General features: G+C 41.0%; 1 protein-coding gene across 7 annotated transcripts in view; it reads left to right on the forward strand.

The window, feature by feature from the left end:
* MANSC1 (MANSC domain containing 1) overlaps positions 1 to 19,431 on the forward strand; it is a 32,053-nt gene extending 12,622 nt beyond the window's left edge. For 2 of the 7 annotated variants that reach the window (XM_017668747.3, XM_073222752.1), the window contains exons 2-4: positions 8,272 to 8,593; positions 11,918 to 12,058; positions 18,044 to 19,431. In XM_017668747.3, the coding sequence (XP_017524236.3) occupies positions 8,371 to 8,593; positions 11,918 to 12,058; positions 18,044 to 18,975 (1,296 nt within the window). In that variant the 5' untranslated portion in view covers positions 8,272 to 8,370 and the 3' untranslated portion in view covers positions 18,976 to 19,431. The other 5 variants (XM_037023034.2, XM_017668746.3, XM_037023033.2 and 2 more) reach the window with 5 other exon arrangements.
* Positions 19,432 to 19,851: the final 420 nt, after the last annotated feature.

Consider the following 19,851-nt stretch of genomic DNA (forward strand, 5'->3'; position numbering starts at 1 on the left):
CTCTGAATCTGTCACTGCCCTGTAAAAAACCTTCAGTAACTCCCCATGGCTTCAGAATTAAGTTTAAAAGTTCATCACATGAGAACCTTCTTGCTCTGACTACAGCCTCTTTCTATTCCTCTATGTACACAGGCAAACTTTGAGCCAGTTAGGATGAAATCTCCAGAACAGTCATACTATTTCCTCTGTCTGGAATTCTCTGCCTTTTTCTCTCTGTCTACCTAACTGAATGTCATCCTTCAAGATTTAACTTACTGTTGGAAACTTAAGTCCATACAAAAACCTGCACATATTTATGGCAGTTTTTTATTCATAATTGCCAAAATTTGGAAGCAATTTAGATGTCCTTCAGTAGGTGAATGGATAAACAAACCCTGATATATCCAGATAACAGAGTATTATTAAGTATTAAAAAGAAATGATCTATAAAGCTATGGAAAGACACGAAGAATCTTAAATGTGTATTACTAAGTGAAAGAAGGCAATCTGAAAAGGCCACATGCTCTATGATTCCAGCTATTTGACATTCTGGAAAAGACAAAACTATGGAGATGAAAAGATCAGTGGTTGCCAGGGGTTGGGGTATGGGAGAGGGATGAATAGGCTGAGCACAGAGATTTTTAGGGCAATGAAAATATTTTGTGTGATTGTATAATGATAGACATGTCTACAATTTATATGTTTGTCCAAACTCATGTAATATAAAACACGGAGTGACTGTAAGGTAAACTGTAGACTTTGGGTAATTATGATGTATCAATATAGGTTTATCAGCTAGAACAAAGGTACCTCTCTGGTGGGGGTTGTTGATAATGGGGAAAACTATGCATGTGTGGGGGCAAGGGTTGTGTAGGAAATCTCTATATCATCTTTTCAATTTTACTCTGAACCTAAACTCTTAAAAAAAAAATTGAATTTTATGTACCTCCTTCCAGAAGTCTAGATCATATGTCCCTCTTCTGAGCTTCCTTAGTTAGCATCTTCTATATAATATTTACTCTTTACACACAACTGATTTACTTGTCTGTCTCCTCTACTAACTATAAGCATTTTGAAGGTAGATCCTGTGCCTTAGTGATTTTTACTTTCCAGTGCAGGAGATTAATAGATGTTTTTCTGAATAAAATAGTATCTTTTTAAATCTGCCTCTACATAAATGGGACTTATAAGTATCAGGAGAAGAGGGTCACAAATTTCTTCAGACAATGAAATGACAATAGATATAATTTCAAATTTAAACACCCAGGTCATATCAATAGAAAATTTGTCTTTATTATTTTCATCAATGTCCTCTTGAAAAAATAACATGTCACTCTAACAGTTATAGGTTCATTGTATCAAAACCCTGAATCTGAAGTTTCTAAGTGAAGAGTAGGTCTACTTAGTGCCCAGGGTGGACTACCATGGGAAGGGAGGCTAAAAGAATGTGACCTGTCTATACCCTGGACCCTTAAGTATAGCATCTGCAGAGGTAAAATGTATTGTGTGCAAGAATCTGGTTACATCAGTGAAATTACTCCAGTGAAAAATAACTCTGGAGTTCCCTTTACTTTGGTAACTTTTTAAAACCTAGTATTTGCAACATTACTGTAATTCAAGAGCAGGTCATCCTCTGGATAGAACTAGTTGAGTTAGTTTTACACAGTGGACCATTGTTCATAGGCATTCTCTGTCAACATGTGCCTCCTGTAGCTATGGGTTAAAACTAGGATGTAGCTTTTGGCTTTATCAGGCCTAGAAAAATAATCTACAATAGCAAAGAGCTTTCACACCGACCAAGATTGGGATACTGTCAAAGGTTAGAACACCGGGCAAGATTAGTGTCGGTGGTTGCATAATGTTGCCTTTGTTTGCTGTATATGGGTTGGGGGCAGAGCCAGTGCTGATTTAGAAACACACTTCAACAACCTACACCCTAGTAGTTCTTTTCTATTCCTTCAGTCAACAAATGCATTTTAATTAAATATTTACTGAGTACCTATTAGTACCAGGTGCTACCCTAAATGTTAGGGATATAATTTTAATAAGACACCATTGTTTTCATCATTATTCTCCATACCTGGGAACGATGAATCTTGGGGAATTCCAATTGACTTCTCTGAAGCTTGACCTGCACGTGTTTAACTCAAGAATTGCCAACTCTGAGGACCCAACATGCCGCGAAGAATGAGAAGAGGATTCTCATAACCAGGCCCCAGATGGAAAGCGCAGGAAACTCCTCACCGTGGAGAAACTGCGCTCAGCACTTGCTGGGAAGACGAACAGTCGAGGACCCCGGGGGTGTGAGGCAGATCTCACCGTGCCCACGTGTCGGGTTCGGCTTTCATCGCGTGTGTTTGAGCGCGCTCCGGCCCCTGGGCAGCGGGAGGCGCAGCCGCAGACGTCAGGCACCCACGCGGGTCGCGCCCACGCCCACGGCAGGCCCGCCAACTCTCTCCCTGGCCTCCGCCGTCGCTGGGCACCTGTAGCCTCCGCGGGGAGGGGCTCGCGACTCTCGCAGGTGCCCAGGGAACCGCGCACGAAGTTGCTAGGAAGCAGCTCCGGGTTGCAGGGCAGGAACGTGCCCTTCCCCTCGGCAAACTTTCGGCCGCTGCAACGGAAGCAGGAACTTGCAAACCACAAAACCCGCCGGGCAGGCGGGACCCGCGGGGCATCCCCTGCCAGTTTCGCCGGGACCCTCGACCCCGTCGCCCCGCCTGTCGCCGAGCGCATCGGAGCTGTCTTCGCACGGAAGCGCAACAGGGGGCCCCGGGGCTTCTCGCTGCCAGGTGGATGGGTGTCCCCGCCTTCCCTTCGGGCGGGCCGCAGGCAGAGTCGCCACCTGCCTCTTGAGAGAGCGGGCCCCCGACCTTCCCGCGGCGAGGCCTCCCATCCGGGAGCACGCGGAAGCCCGGGCTGGGGCGCAGGGGCCTGACCAGATTCTTGGGAGCGCGCAGGGGGTGTCCAGGAGGCCAGAGTGCCTGTCATCGAAGGCTCTGGCCCAGCGTCCTTGTCAGGAGGGGCAGAAAGGTTTAGTGAGCTACATAAACTTACTCAAAGGAGGGGACTATTTCCCGTTTTATCTTGTATGATTTGTTTCCTGTATTCAGTATTGAATCTGCTGATTGTCTAATACTCTGCAGGGTGTGTGTGTGTGTGTGTGTGTGTGTGTGTGTGTGTGTGTGTGTGTGTGTGTCTGTGTGTGTGTGTACACAATTATAAACATCTTGATAAATTAGGTTAAATTTATGCTGTGAGTAAAATGATTTTCTGTATTTGACACAGTTGTGTACAAATTCATTTTAGTGACTATACTAAGTAGATATTAAACTCAGATGCCTTCTCTCCCTCCTCCCCATATGCTTTTCCCTTTCAACAGGATTCAACCTGACTTTGGACTTTTAAGGCCTGAATGATACTGGATTCGAAGAATCAGTTTACCTAATAATTGTTGAGTCTCTCTAAAGACATAAACTCTTCAGTACTTGTCTTGACTTCCAGGCTCAATAAAAACACAACTCCCGCCTGGTCCTTTTTGCAGTTCCAGGTTCATTGCAAGAGCTTGAGGAACAATTCTGTCAGAATCCATTCAAAGTAAAGTTTGACTTGGTTCCTCTTTTTTATTCCTGTTTGGTTTTCTTTAGGACTTGAAAAGAGACTTGCAAACTGTGGCAGCCTAAGAAGGGAGCTTGCGCCAGGATTCTTAACCCTGGAGTCCATGGATGATATTCAGAGAGTCTGTGAACTTCAGTGGGAAAATACATTAGTTTACTAACCTCTAACTTAGGTTAGGGAATTTTCTAAGCATTTCTATTAAGAGGCATGTATGCAAAAGCCATAGTAGAGTCAGAGGTAGCTGTGATTTGCCACCAGTAGAAATCACAGTATTTTCATATATTACTTATTGCACATATCTCAAAATATCATTTGTGTTCAACATGACTTCAAACTGCAGTTATTAGATGTACTACTTGTTATTTAATAGGTTCATAAAGAAGCACATGGATCACACAATTGTTCTCTTTTAACTGAAAACAGGGATAATGGATCTATCTCATTAGGGTTCTTGTGAAGATTAAATGACAGGATGTTGGTAAAGTGCATAAAGACTGCCATGCCAGAAACAAATGTTACTTATTATTTTACTGGTTACAAAAGTTGGACATAACAGCATGGAAGATAGTAGCTTTGTGTTCTTTTACTGTATATCATATACCATATACCTTATACATGATACTATGTTGTTTTTTACTAAAGTCTATCTGTTTATATCAGGGATCACTCTTTGTGTTGTATAGTTCTATGGGTTTTAACAAATGTAATGGCATGTATACACTATTACACTATCATAGTGTTGCTATGCTAAAAATCCCCTCTACCTGTTTATCCCCCACCTCACCACCCCGCCACCTCCTGGCTCACTGATGTTCTTACTGTCAATGTAGTTTTGCCTTTTCCAGAATGTCATATAGTTGGAATCTTACATTTCAGACTGACTTCTTTCACCTAACAAGAGGTAATTACAATTCCTCTGTGTCTTTTTGTGGCCTGTAGTGTATTTTTAAAAATATTTTTATTGAAGTATCATTGATATACAATCTTTCACTGGTTTCAAATGTACAACAGTAGTTCAACAGTTACCCATATTATTAAATCCTCACTCCCACCCCAGTGCAGTTACTGTCTGTCAACGTAGAAAGATGTTACAGAATCGTTGGCTGTATTCTCCATGCTGTACTAACTATCCCCATGACCAACTTATGATTGAGAATTTTTGTGCCCCTTTATCCCCTTCACCCTCCCCACTCACCTACCCCAACCCCTCCTGTATGGTAACCACTAGTCATTTACCAGTGTCTATGAGTCTACTGCTATTTTTTTGGTAATTGTTTTGCTTTGTTTTTATATTCCACAAATAAGGGAAATCATATGGTATTTGTCTTTTACCACCTGGCTTATTTCACTGAGCATAATACCCCTAGGTCCATCCATGTTGTTGCAAATGGCAGGATTATTTTTATGGCTGAGTAATATTCCATTATGTATATGTACAGCATATTCTTTATCCATTCATCTATTGAGGGACACTGGTTGTTTCCATATCTTGGCTATTGTAAATAATGTGGCTATAAACATAGGGGTGCATATATCTTTCTTTTAAATTAAGGTATCATTGATATCCAGTCTTATGAAGATTTCACATGAGCAACACTGTGGTTTCAACATTCACCCATACTATCAAGTCCCCCCCCCACCCCATTGCAATCACTGTCCATCTGTGTAGTAAGATGCTATAGAGTCATTACTTGTCTTCTCCATGCTATACTACCTTCCCATGACCTACATATATTATGTATGCTAATCATAATGCCCTTAATCCCCTTTTCCCTCCCTCCCCAGTCCCTTCCCTTTGGTAACCGCTAGTCCCTTCTTGAAGTCTGTGAGTCTGCTGCTGTTTTGTTCCTTCAGTTTTGCTTTGTTGTTATACTTCACAAATGAGTGAAATTATCTGGTACTTGTCTTTCTCCACCTGGCTTATTTCACTGAGTATAATACCCTCTAGCTCCATCCATGTTGTTACAAATGGTAAGATTTGTTTCCTTTTTACAGCTGCATAATATTCCGCTATGTATACGTACCACATCTTTATCCATTCATCTACTGATGGCCACTTAGGTTGCTTCCATATCTTGGCTGTTGTAAATAATGTGGCATAAACATAGAGGTGCATATATCTTTTCGAATCAAGGATTTTGTTTTCTTCAGATCAATTCCTAGAAGTGGAATTCCTGGGTCAAATGGTAATTCTGTGTTTACTTTTTTGAGGAACCTCCATACTGGTTTCCACAGTGGTTGTACCAATTTAAATTCCCACTAACAGTGTAGGAAGGTTCCCTTTTCTCCACATCCTCACCAACAGTTGTTATTTCTTGTGTTTTGGATAGTGACCATTCTGACTGGTATGAGGTATTATTGTGGTTTTGATTTGCATTTCCCTGATGATTGGGAATATGGAACATCTTTTCATATGCCTGTTGGCCATCTGTATTTCTTTGGAGAAATGTCTGTTCAGGTCCTCCACCCATTTTTTAATCAGGTTATTTGTTTTTTTGGTGTTGAGGGCTCATTGTTTTTTACTACTGAATAATATTCTGTTATATGGTTGTAGCACGTTTTGTTTATCTCTTTACCTATTGTGGGTCATATTGGCTGCTTTCTGTTTTAGGCAATTATGAATAAAGTTACTATAAACATTTGTATGCAGGTTTTTGTCAGGAATTGGTATTGTCAGTTTTTTGGATTTTAGCCATCCTAAAGGTGTGTAGTGGTATTTCATTATTGCTTTAATTTGCAGCTCCCTAAAGACAGTGATGTTGAGCACATTTTCATATGCTTATTTGTCATCTGTATATCTTCCATGGTGAGATGTCTGTTCAGATCTTTAGCCCATTTTTAATTGAGTGGTTTGCTTTCCAATTATTAAGATTTAAGAGTTTGTATATTTTAGCTACTAGTCCATTATCAGATATGTATTTTTCAAATATCTCCTTCAAATCTGTGGCTTGTATATTCCCTCTCTTGCACAGAGCAGAAGTCTTAAAATTCTAATTTTTAAGTTTTAAATTTTAGTGAAACCCTACCTATCATGTTTTTTCTTTCCTGGATGGTGTTTTTGGTGCTGTATCTAAAAACTAATTTCCTAATCAATGTTCATGAGATATTTTTCCTTTGTTATATTTTAGGAGTTTTATAGTTCTGTACTTTGTGTTTGGATCTATGATCCATTTTGAGTTAATCTTTGTGAAGGGTGGACGATCTGTGTCTAGATTTTTTTTTGGCATGTCTGGTTATTCCAGCACCATTGTTGAAGAGAATGTCCTTTCTCTATTGTATTCCCTTTGCTCCTTTGTCAAAGATCAATTGACTGTATTTGTGTGGGTCTGTTTCTGGTCTTACTATTCTTTTCCATGGTTTTCTTTGTCTATTCTTTTACAAGTACCACACAGTCTTCATTGCTGTAGCTTATAGTAAGTCTTGGTGTTGGGTACTGTCAGTTCTCCAACTTTGTTCTTCAGTATTGTATTGGCTATTCTGGGCCTTTTTTCATTTCCAGGTAAACTGTAAAATCAGTTTGTTGAGATTCAGAAAATAACTTGCTGGGATTTTAATTGGGATTGCATTGAATCTATAGATCAAATTGGGAAGAACTGACATCTTGACATTATTCATGATCATGGAATATCTCTCCATTTATTTAGGTCTTTGGTATCTTTCATCAGAGCTTTACAGACACATTTTTGATAATTACATTTCAGTATAACTGGCTTCATTTGTAATCCTATACATTTCATTTTTATATTTTAAAGCATGTCTCTCAGAAGAGATCCTAAATTTTACCAGACTACCAAAAGGTTCATGACAGGGAAAAAAAAAAAAAGATTATAGAAACAGTATTTGCTGTATGCTGTCATTCAGGAAACAATTTGTATTCTGGAATGTGGAGGTGAGTGGGTAAGGATAATTTCTGCTTTTGCCTTCCAATTTAACATTTATTTTTCCTAGGAGAACAAGTTTCCCAGTGGAGTTGGCATTATACATAGTGTGACTGTTGTGTTTTTAGGGATGTCGAAAAGAATATGTGCCCCTAAAACTCAACTGAACCAGAATATTCCTGCTACTGACTGGCTAATTCCTAGAATTACATCATTAGTTACCTGCCTCTAGTTTGATACTTAAGGAGAGGCAGCACCAAGAAAGGCAGCCTTAGTTTCCTTATCTACAGAATGAGGAAAATAATAGCTTTTTTGCCGAGCTGACATAAAGATTAAATAGGGCAATATATGTAAATTTCATGGCACATTGCCTACCTCCCAGTAGGTGATTTTTGAACTGCTAATTGTTATAACGAAGAAAGAAAATGTGCCCAATCCTATTACTGCTTCATCAGTGAATAGAGATTTTGTGTTCTCTCCTCTCCTGTTTCCGAAGGGCAGGAAGAGGAAAAATTCTAAAACTCACAGAGGCAAGCCCACTGTTTACGCCTCTTTCTTAATAGATACCTGTCAGCTTTTACACATTGATGGGAAATGTGTTTGGGTCTATTAGTTTTCTACCACGTTTTTAAGGAAAAGTCTTGAATCTATTAAAAGTGAAACAAATAAAAGAATACTTATTTCTGTCCTTCTACAAGTTGTGAGTCATTTACATTGTCTTGAAGGAAATGAAGTACTCTCTCTCCTAGATGTGTTAAAAGAAATTAAACTCATTGATGATTTTCTATATTTGTTCTAGAAAGAAATCCCATCATCTGTGCAGTCTTCCTGAAGCCAACTGAGGCCAGAGGGAGCGTTATCCTTGATCTTTGGACACTAAGACTAAACTGAGATTAAGATGTTCTGCAGGGAAGAATGGAGCTTGACTTACACTTTTGTAATGATTTGTTTCCTGACGCTAAGGCTGTCCACCAGTGAGAACTGCCCCACCAAGCGTCTAGAAGACGTTGTCATTGACATCCAGTCATCTCTTTCTAAGGGAATCAGAGGCAATGAGCCCATACATACATCAACTCAAGAAGACTGCGTTAATTCCTGCTGTTCAACAAAAAACATATCAGGTAAATAATAGTCCCTTGACAGCTCTTTATTCCATGTTTTTTGTGACATAAGTAGCTGGTTGATGTGGCTGAATGGTTTGTACTACTACTACTCAATGGGGTAGAAAGTGGGTAGCAGAACTACTAGGAATGTTGCACAAGTATGTCCTCTTCTCCCCTAAGCTGAGTCAAAGTTACTCTTGAGTGTGTGTGTATCACACACAGGTGTCTGGGTAGATGGAAGGTTGAGAACTACTGGTATTATGTTCTAGCAGGCATTCAAGATGCTGAAAACAAAAATGTTATTTAAATACTTAGCTACCATCATCATGAAGTATTGGAATTCAGTGTGATATTATAAAGAACATTTAAACAGAGGAAGGAAGTTGAGACAAAAAAATAAAATTCTTATCCCATCCAATAGGAAAATCAGCATTTAATTTTTAAATGGAGGAAAAACCTTTGCATATTTCGGGCTCCAAACCAGTGACCGGAAAAGAGATATATGTATCTCAGTGAAACAATAGTCATTTTTCAGTGGTATATGACCCAGTCCTAATTCCCTAGATGAAAAAAGAAAACTAAATTTATTGACTGCCCAAGACCTTACTAGTTGCTAGAGATGAAACAGTGACCAAGATGGGCAAGGCTTTGCCCTCCAGGAGCCCAGAAGAGCTAGTGAACACCATGCTACTGATTCTTACATGACTGAGCCCCCTAAATCGTATGTTTTCTCTCAAATCTTCACTTCCTTTTCTTTCTGCAATGGTTGTGGTATAGGAAGACAGATAGATGATAGATAGATAGATAGATAGATAGATAGATAGATAGATAGATAGATAGATAGATAGATAGATAGATAGAATGTATGTATGTATGCGTAATAGTCTTTGTCCCTGGTTCCTGACACAGCGTTCTTAGAACCCTTGGAGTGTCCTGAGAATAGGAACTTCTGTCATCATTCATAATGAGCTGAGTCTGTCTAATGAGATGGTGACTGTTGGCAGATTCCTTGATAGCCTCAGGATGGGTGCTAGTCACTGGGAAGACCCAGCCTCAGTCTCCAGGTGGGTGAGGGGGCTGCCCCTCGAACTCAGTCACCAGTGGCCAGTGATTCAATCAGTCATGCCAATGTAATGAAACCTCCACAAAAATCCCTGAACAGTGGGTTTAGGGGGCTTCCAAGTCGGTGAACACATCCATGTGCCAGGAGTGGGGCGTGTCCCAGGCCACTGCGACAGGGGCGCCTGCACGTGGGGCCCTTCTGGACCTGCCCTGCACAGCTCCTCATCCGGCTCCTCATTTGCATCCTCTACAATAACCTGTTTTAGTCAGGGTGGTACTTTCCTGAGTCCTGTGAGTAGTTCCAGCAAATTATTGAACCTGGGGTGGAGGTTTGTGGAAACCTGAATTTGCAGCCAAGTTGGGGCAAAAGTGTGAGTAACCTGGGATCTGTTACTTGCGACTGGGGCTGAAGCATCTGCAGAGTGTGGCGCTACTGCCAGGTAGGCAGCGTCGGAAGTGGAGTGGGTGGTAGGACACCCAGTTGGTGTCAGGGAATCATAATTGGAGAATTAGTGTGGAAAAATACATCACAGATTTGGTGTCAGGAAGAAAAAAACCCTGGTCTCAAATTGAGCAGTGTGCTGTTGGACACTCTTTATAGAAGTAATTTGTGGAAATTATAGAGATTTCATTTAAATTTCTAGCTTTTCTTTAAATGTTCATATCAATGTTTATGTGAAATACAAATATCACCTGCAAACAGGACTGAAGGCTAGGTGGTACCTGAAGAGGACGGTAAGCAGGAAGAACTTCATTTATTCTTGTGTCAAACACATAGGAAACCATGCATTTCTCTTCTGTTCCATGATGGGTATTTAGTAAGAAATGACGACTTGCTGCTTTATTCTACAAGCAAAAGTACTGTTACTGTTATACTGTAAGCAGAGGTAATTATGGGGCTCAGCTAATGGATTTCAGACTTTTTCCTCCCTTATTAAAAAATGGTTTTTAACTGCTTAGGGCTCAGAAAAGCACTTTGATAATTTGCTGATAGCCACAGATGCTAGAAAAATGCGAAGGACATAAAATACAAATAGCACAAAATACCTAAACTTGTAAATACATAAATATAAAGAACACAGAATTTTGAATGCAAGTTGGGAGGCTACCAGACCCTTCCCTTTACTTAAGTGCCCCCAAAAAATGGTATTGCAGAATTATCACATTGCTGAGAAAGGAAAAGCTAAAGTACCTTTCTTGTTACCTGGGTAGTGGAGACATGGCATGATAAAATCCTTGCAGAAGCTAAGTAAGTTTTATTTCCCTTTGGGGGAGTCAGGGTTGATCCTAACCATTGCCTGATTTTAGGAAGTGGTGCTGCTGGTTTGCAGACTATAAAGGGTTTTGCCCAGCTTTATTGAGATATATTTGGCATGAACATTGCGTAAATTTAAGATACAAAACATGATTTGGTAACGTGTATATTGTGAAATGATTACCACACTGAGGCTAGTTAACACACAGTTGTGTGTGTGTGTATGGTGAGAAAGAGCATTTTTAATAATTAGCCTATATGCCTCTTAACCTTTAACCTGACCAGGGGTCTCCTGATCCCTCAAGGGTCAAAGGCCAAGTTGGGAAGACTGCACCAGATTTAGGCCATGATGAAAAGAGAGAATAATTTCTGTTGGACGTAAGAGAAAGAGAAAAAGCCAGGAATGAAATTTAAGAGTGAAAAGTGAGGAAGGAAGGAAAATGGAAAAGCAAAACTGATAAGGAAGAGCGGAAATGCAAAGAACAAAGAATGGTACTGATAAAAATAAAAAATAGACATTGCATTCTGCACACTCTTCAGGTTCTTTGTGGAGGGAGGCATAGCATGTGTGATGCTCAGTTGACTGATTCCACCCCAAGAAAGCCAGGCTCATGGTGTCTGCCTCATAGGTGACTGCCTTCAGGGTACAGGATGTACATGAAATCACCAGAGTTGGATCCCTTTCTTATGGCCCAACTCAGCCATGAGCTGTGTAAAGATTGCAAAGTCAGTATTTGTATGTATATTTTAGCAAATGGGATGTTTATTTCTACAGAACTAAATGTACTCTTAAAAATTAGTTTTGCCAAAATTACCTTAATTCAGATTTCTTTAACCCAATGTCTTTAAAAATTGCCTTCAGTGACTAAACTGAGGAAAAGGAAATGATTCAGCAGTCAGCAAGCACAAACGAAGTGAACAAAGGTGTTTGTGTTGGACACAAGAATAAATGAAGTTCTTCCTGCTTACCATACTCTTCAGAAAATCCGATTTCGAAATAATGCTGCTGAAACCTTTCATTGCAGGGGACAAAGCTTGTAACCTGATGATTTTCGACACTCGGAAAACAACCAGACTACCCAACTGCTACTTATTTTTCTGCCCCAGTGAGGAAGCCTGTCCACTGAAACCAGCAAAGGGACTTATGAGTTACAGGATAATTAGAGGTAATAAAAACAGTGTTCTTTTTCTTTTGTCATTAGAATTGCTTAAGCATATGGTTCATGGGAAAGATGTTCTGCAAAAAGTCTAAGTGGTACGACCGAAAGAGGTCACAAATATAGAGGCACACCAGAAGAATCTCATGATTTAAATTCTAATTCATTTAGCCAAACATTTTTTTTTCTAATGGAAGACCTCTGAATGATAGTATTTTGTTTTGTTTTGACCTTCATAAGATAAAAGGCACACAGATCTTTCATGAAAACATTTTGAAACACCTCTTTAGGACAATGTCAGCAACACTGGCATATACAGGTCTCCAGTGTGACTTTTGAAAGGGTAAAGGCCCACATGAATATATAAAATTCCACTGTGTTTGTCATTAGGTTCCCATTATTTTATAATATCACTGTCTGAAATCAAATTCTGGATTTTATTATCCAGATCTGGAGAGAAGTTCATTCAAGAAGTATTTATTGAGCATCTCTCATATGCCAAATTCTGTGCAAGGCATTGGAAATAAGTGCTTGGAACTTACATAATTGCTCAGAATACAGAAAATAAACCACTAAAAAGTAATGTAATTTTTTGGATATGTCTTGGTGAGGTTTTGGCTACTAATTTTTCAGGATGACATGCTTTCAATATCAAATTTCCTTTAGGTTTTAGAAAGTGTCATTATACCCTTGGCTATTAAAAATATTCCATTTCATTTATTCAATAAACAACAAATATTATTTAGTACCTCCTATGTGCCAAGCACTTCTTACACCCTAAGAATACAAAGATACATTAAACATGAGAAACAGAGTTCTCGCTTCTAGAACTTACATTTCATGAGAGACAAGAACCATAACAAATAACTGATCAAGAAAAATATAATCGAAGATAATTGAGCTAAGACAATGTAATAGATAATCAGTGAGTGAACCTCCTGGATTAGGTGATCAGAGGAAGCATCTGTGAAGAAGTAACCCTTAGCTGAGATCTGAGCAGTTAAGGAGTCAGCTGTGAGGTGACGGGAAGGCCTTCCAGGCTGAGGAAATAGCCCCTTCCAATAACTGAAGGCAGAATGGTTTTGGAGTGTTTAGAGAACAAACCCTTCAGTCCCAGCTGGCTGACTCATAGTGAGCCATGTATGAAGAGTGATATGCAAGGAGTAGGGAGAGCACATCAAACTTTGTAGGCCAGGGTTCGGAGTTTTTTTATTTCAGGTGTGTAATAGGAAGCCATTGGAAGTTTTTAAGTGGGCATGTAACGTGGTGTTTGAAGGGTGATTTCACAAAGCTCACTGTGACTGCCTGTGGGGGACAGACGATGGTCCAGCAGCAAAAGGAGACGTGGAAAGAGTTGGGGGGAGGTAGGGGCAAGATCCAAGTGAAAAGCCATGGCATTGTGGACCAGGGAGGTGGCAGAGACGATGGAGAGAAGTGAACATCTGGGCTGTTTCAGAGGTGGCGTGAACAGGACTTGCTGATGGTGTGAATGTGGGGGACAAGAGAACGAGAAGCCTTCCAGTTCAGCCCTTATTTTTGGCTTGAGCGTCTAGATGGATGGTGGCTCCATCTACTGAGCTGGGGAAGATTTGAAGAGAAGCAGTTTTACAGTTGGGAGCAGGGAGCAATCAAGGCTTCTGTCTCATCTGTATTACATGTGAGGTACTTCTGAGAATGATACTGCCCGGGCACCTAACTGCCTTGTCCCCTGGGTGAGGCTGCGTCTGAGTTTTGTTCATGAACCAGGAAAACCCGATGTGTTGAGCATTCCCTTAAACAGAAGCATAAAGCACAGATTATTTGTGTAAATTCTTCCTCAAAAGTGATATAAGCCCCATTATAAAATGATGGGTATGTAAAATAGAAAGTTTCAATTTTTTAAACTGAAAAAATTTTGGAGATGGATGATGGTGAGGATTGCATGACAGTGTGAATATACTCAATGCCACTGAATGGTACACTTAAAAAAAGGTTAAAGCGGTAAGTTGTATGTATATTTCATCATAATTTTAGAAAAATTTTTTATGAAGACTATGGTCCAGAACAAATTAAGCTTCTCAGAACACTCAAGACCCTCTCTTGCATAGACAGTGTCTTGTCCTCCTCCTGCCCTTTTGGGGTGTCAGGGGTCAGGGGCTGCCCCTGATCTGTGTAGCTTCTTCACTTCTGCCTGTATGTATATAACCTTGGCTAAAACATTGGGGTACAGTGTGGTGTGGATATGGCTTCTCACTGTACCTCTCTGATCACCTGGAACATTGTAGAGCCTGTTAGACACCTGGGGGTGATATCCAACAGGAAATGGATATCCCAGGGTGAATTTCCAAAGAGGTCAGGGCTCAGAGCGGAATGTTTATTCTCTTTTCAGGAGCTCCCACCATCGTATTTCACTTCTATTTTTCTTCTCACTTCCTCGTCTTCATTCTGTCCTTTCTTCCACTATCAGTGTGTGTTCCTTATGTCTAGCATCTGTTTCACAATTAAAGCAGAGTATTAAAGAAATCATAGGTAATTTAATCTAGGAATTCTACTTCCATAAAATCTGTACTAAAGAAACACTACCAAAACAAGAAAAAACTATTGATGTGAAGCTATTTATTGCATAATAGTTCAAAAATGGAATAATTAGATGCAGCATAAATGTCTAATTTCTGGAGAATGGTATAAAAATATGATGGATCCACTTGAGGGAATATGATACAGATATTAAAAAGTAAGTTTGAGATACAGAAATTAACAAAATTTCTGGTGAAAAACATCCAGTTGTTTTTTGATTACATGAAAAAAAGTGTAAGATATACAGAAATGTTCATAGTTGCTGGGACATAAGGATAGAAATTATAGTTGGATTTGTTTTTATAACAAATTTATAAATTTGTTTATAAATTTCATTTATTGGTGTATAAATTTGTCTGTAAATTTTGTAATAGCTCTGTAACGTTGTTGCTTTTTAATGCATATATAAAGAGGGAGTATGTGGTAAAGATTCTCTCCAGTGGAAGTAAAGGAAACTTGGCATGTGAATAAACCTTTTAAGGGCCAGTGAAAAGGTAATGAAGGAATTAGAAGCCACCAGTTCATGTGGTAGCCACCAGGGGGCACCGTCTACTCGGAGTAGGTTGATTGATGGCTAGGGCCAAAGAATCAGCCCTGGATGTGGTATGCTGGGGGACTGTTTATAACTGCAGGATGTTTACAAACTGTGTTTGAAATTCTGTTTATGAATCTTCCCATGATGACGGATTGGTATTATCCCATAAAAAATTATCTGTCTCCTTTTTAGAGTGAATTTATCTGTTTGGTGGTTTGTTTCCAGATGAACTCTATTTCCTATAACTGATGGACTAATATTTACCAACTGAATGTTTGAAAGATGACAGTGTGCTTTATTCATTCTATAAAACCATTGCAGCTTTTTTTTTTTTTTTTTTTTTTTTGCAGCTTTGTGGTATGTCATTTCTGTTAAGGACTAGAAGAGGGGAATTCAGAAATAGAATAAATCGAGAGTCTATTTGCTCAGCTGGTTTCCAAGTAAGAGTCAGTCCCTAAGTTTCTCATTTAGTGACATCACTTGAAAATGAAACTCAAAAGAGGGGTTGAGGGCACAGAGCTATGTTCCTGTGGGCTCTGTGGCTCATCTCTGCATGCCCTGGAGAAAGTGCCACACCCCAGTGGCAAACGTCAGGGTGAGGCAAATGGAGCAGGTGTCGAGCACCCCTGCATGGTTCTAGGATCTTTGGCAGTAAATGAATCTTATCCAGAAATGGGACTAGCCCTACCTGTGCTTTATTTATGAGCTTGCATTCTTAAGAAAGAAAATAGCTGTTTAGGCCACTCTTGTCAACAGCCTTATTTAAGTTCTGAGTTCACACCCATGACAGAGCATTTACTTAAATAATCTTTTTGTTTTTTGAACTTTAAAATGTAATATATTGAGTCCTGATCTTTTTCTTTAAAAAGTATATCTGATACTACCTAGAAATATAGATGTTGTTTATCTCATGGTGATCCTCTGTGAATGTGATGTCACCTGCATCAGAAACTCTTTTCTTCACTGCTGGATAGAGGAACTTCAGACGTCCAAATTCTATTTTAGAGCACAAGAGTTGGTGTCTGCAAACTTTTTCTGTCAAGGGCCAAATAATTACTATTTTAGGCTCTTCAGGCCAGTGTTTTAGGCATTGTGGGTCATATGCAATCAGTCATACCTACTTGTCTCTGTCCTTGTACTAGGAAGCAGCCATAGACAATATGTAAACAAATGAGTATGGATGAGTGCCAATAAAACTTTATTTATGGACACTGAAATTGGAATTTCATCTAATTTTCATGTGTCACAAAATATTTTTTATTCAGCCATTTAAAAATGTAGAAACAATCTGTAGGGAAAATGAAAGTTCTTATGGACAGGATTCTCACCTAACCCTAAACTACTTGATGACATAATTGGCTTACTGCTAGGCACATGCTTACTTACCTGTTGGCCATGAGCCGTTATTGGGGTGTTACTATATAAAGAGCTCTGCCTAGTGCTCTCCCCGAGGCAGAGGCAGACTGTGAATGCTCCAGAGGCGGACATGATTCCAGCACTCGACCTGCCACCTGAGAAAAAAGCGTGGTATTAACCCTTTTACCCCTAACGTTATGTTGTTATTCGGTCTCACCAAATCCAGAGTGAACGTGCCTGGGGGCAATCCCGCTCAGGCAAGACACCATCCCAAGCCATACAAAGCGAGGAGGCAGGCCAGATTTAGCCCCTCGGGCCATAACTGGCTGACCTCCCCCCTAAATGCTCTCATAAGTGCCCGTTAAAGGGGGTGTGAAGTTCAGAAGGTAGTGAAGATACTACAGGTCTGCAGCTGGCTCTGGATCTGTTTGTTAGGAGTGTGAGGTCTAGCTTAGAAACTGGTGTTGGGGGAGCTAAAGAAGAAAAAGGAGGAAGAGAATAGGCAAGATGAACCAGTTAATGCCGAGATGCTCCTTTGCTGCCTAGCTTGTGCTTTCTGCCATTCCGATCTAAGTGAAATGAGTAACCGAGTAACAGTAACACAGAGCAATGCATGAGATCATTCCCTACACCTGGTTGCTTTAACAAGCCTTTCCAATTTGAGCTCTGGTAAATGGCCTGTGTGACTAACAGCAAAATTCTAAACTTTCTCACACCGGAGGAGAACCTGAGGCTCGTTCCTCCTCAGCAGGAGGTGAGACTGTGTGATCTTCTCTTCATGTCATCATGTGGCCACCAAGATTTCAAATATTGGTTCCATCATCCTCAGACCTAAGCCATTGGCTCTAAAAGTTTTATCTTTGAGAATCAAAATTAAATCTCCCAGATAGCATCCCTCCCCTGAGTGTGGTGTTGACACCTGTTTTTTGACTGAAAAATGTCATTAGCCTTGTGCTGATACCCTCAGGGACCAGATTCTCAGGCCCCCTCCTCCTCCCTGTGCAAGATAAATCACTGGGATTCTGCCTCTTTCTTATTGTCCCGTGGCCTCCACGCGTCTTTCTTGCCTGCACACCTGACCCCACGCCTCACTGTGAAATCTCTCCTGGTGCACAGTTTGCTAAAGCTCTTGCCTTGAACCAGAATTCCTCTGCCGGTCTTCTTGCTGCCACATCACCCTAGCCCAGCTTTCTTCCCTGGCTTTGTCCCCTAAGTGTCCCCATCTTCCTCAAACCTTGCCGCCCATGCTGAGCTGCTCACAGCTTCTCTGCTGTGCGCCTCCCACCTCTTCCTTCATTTGCCTGATCCTCCTCTACGTGTTTCTCCTCTTGGTCCCATCATCCTAGAAATAAACCACAGCATCTGGTGGAGAGGCAGCCACATCAGATTCTGATTTAGCAATCTGTATTTTTCCATTTTGCACAAGTTTCAATGAAATGTCAAGTATCAACAGTTTGGCGACTTACTGAACCAGCTGATACATTTGTCTATTTTAACCTCCGTATGGAAATATTTAAGTCGCCGTTTTATTTTCTTCACACTTTCAGATTTTCCATCTCTGGCCAGGACTGGCTGGCCAAGCCAAGAGTTAGCCCACGAAGACTCTCTCGCCCACGGCCAGGCCTCCCAAGGCCTCGCGTCCGCAGCCCTGCGTCCGACAAGCCCCGCCAAGCCCACAGGTGCCCTACGGAGAGATGCGGCTTCTCTGTTTGCCTCCTCAGATCACTTGGACACACTGCTCGAGATGGATCGAGCGAGTACAGGGTTCCCTGTTTATAAGGAAAAGGGCCATTCTCAGACTTCACTGTTTGCCGCAGAACAAAACATAGCTCACGCGCTGCCTGAAAATGTGACAGCATTCCCCACCTCGGGGGCCGTCGCATCTCTGCGGCCCGTCTCTGCCAGGCCAGAGCCCGCATCTCCCCCCGCAGCCACAGCCCCCGTGGAGCCCTCCGTGATGTCGCCGCCACTGGCCACCCCCTCCGTTCCCCGGGCAGCGGCCAGTCCCCCGCCTCCCCCAGCCTTCACCGGGGCGGCGTGGACCCCAGCGCGGGCCCGGCCCCGGGCCAGCACAGCCACAACTGCAGGCCCGGCTCCCAGCTCCCAGGCCCCGACGGACTGGCGGAGCCCCCCGGAAACTGGGTCCTCCAGAGACGTTTCCAGCGTTAACCTGGGCACAGAGGGCGCCCAGGGCCCTGCCACGCTTCCTTTGTCAAATGTGGATTCTTCCTCTAGGAATAAAACTGCCCCCCAGGAAAATGGGAAGGCCAGGCCTGGCGGCTCCTCCCTGAGCAGGGCTCCAGCAAGTCACAACAGCCTCCCGTCTGCAAGGTGGCTTCTCGTGGGGACGCTGCTGTTCGGGGTTCTGTTCCTCGCCGTAGGCCTTGCCCTCTCGGGTAGAATCCTCTCAGAATCCCTCCGAAGGAGACGTTACTCAAGACTTGATTACTTGATCAACGGGATCTATGTTGACATCTAAGGACAAAACTAGATGGCTCTCAATTCTGTAGTTCCCTGGGGGCCCAAATGCGGGGCTTCTGCTGAGTTGCCGATCTTCGCAGGAGCTCTGAAGTATTTTGAAGACAGCCAGATGCACCCTAGTACTTCCATTCTGCTTGTTTTTTGAAGAGAAAGGGGAAAGGAAACAAATTAGGTAATTTGAGTGATCAATCACTAAAATATTAGCTGAAAACAAAGCTCTACTTAAAGTAATAAAGTATTGTCACAAATTGGAAAATGACTGACTTTTTGCAGGGAAAAATGGTTAGGACTTCTAAGGTCCATTTCGTTAATATTTCAGGTTCCAGATAAAGTCAACTGTTTATGATATTAATTCTAATGGATTTACTTTCTTTTTTTTATATGAATTCCAATAAAACTTATTCCAGATGTATTTCCTTCCAATTAAATATTTGAATAAATCTTCTGTTACTCAGTAATGTTCTTATATGTGACACTTCCAGCTGGATAATTTTCAGTGTATTCCCACCAGCAAAATGATTAAATGATGAAAATATGTGTTCTAAATTAAAATGACAAAGCCCCCCTTTTCCCATCAGTGAGCAAAAAGGTTCCTTTGGGAAAATTCTAGCAGAATATTAGCCTACATGGAGACGATGATAAATCACTTTTGATAAGTAGCCGAATGTACTTTGGGTCTGTTCTAGTTAACTATTTTTCTAAAAAATAAAAAAGAAAGAAGTAACATTTTCTAAACTTTACCAAACAAAATGTAGAATATAGTTTATAAATCCTTATCTAAACTTTACCAACAGTCAGTTTTGGCTTTATTTGGAATACCATTGGAAATAATAGATGGCCTTTAAAATTATTGTTTAATGACTGGTATGCTGTA

This window comes from Manis javanica, chromosome 15 (genome assembly GCF_040802235.1).
Source record: "Manis javanica isolate MJ-LG chromosome 15, MJ_LKY, whole genome shotgun sequence".
NCBI classification, from domain to species: domain Eukaryota; kingdom Metazoa; phylum Chordata; class Mammalia; order Pholidota; family Manidae; genus Manis; species Manis javanica.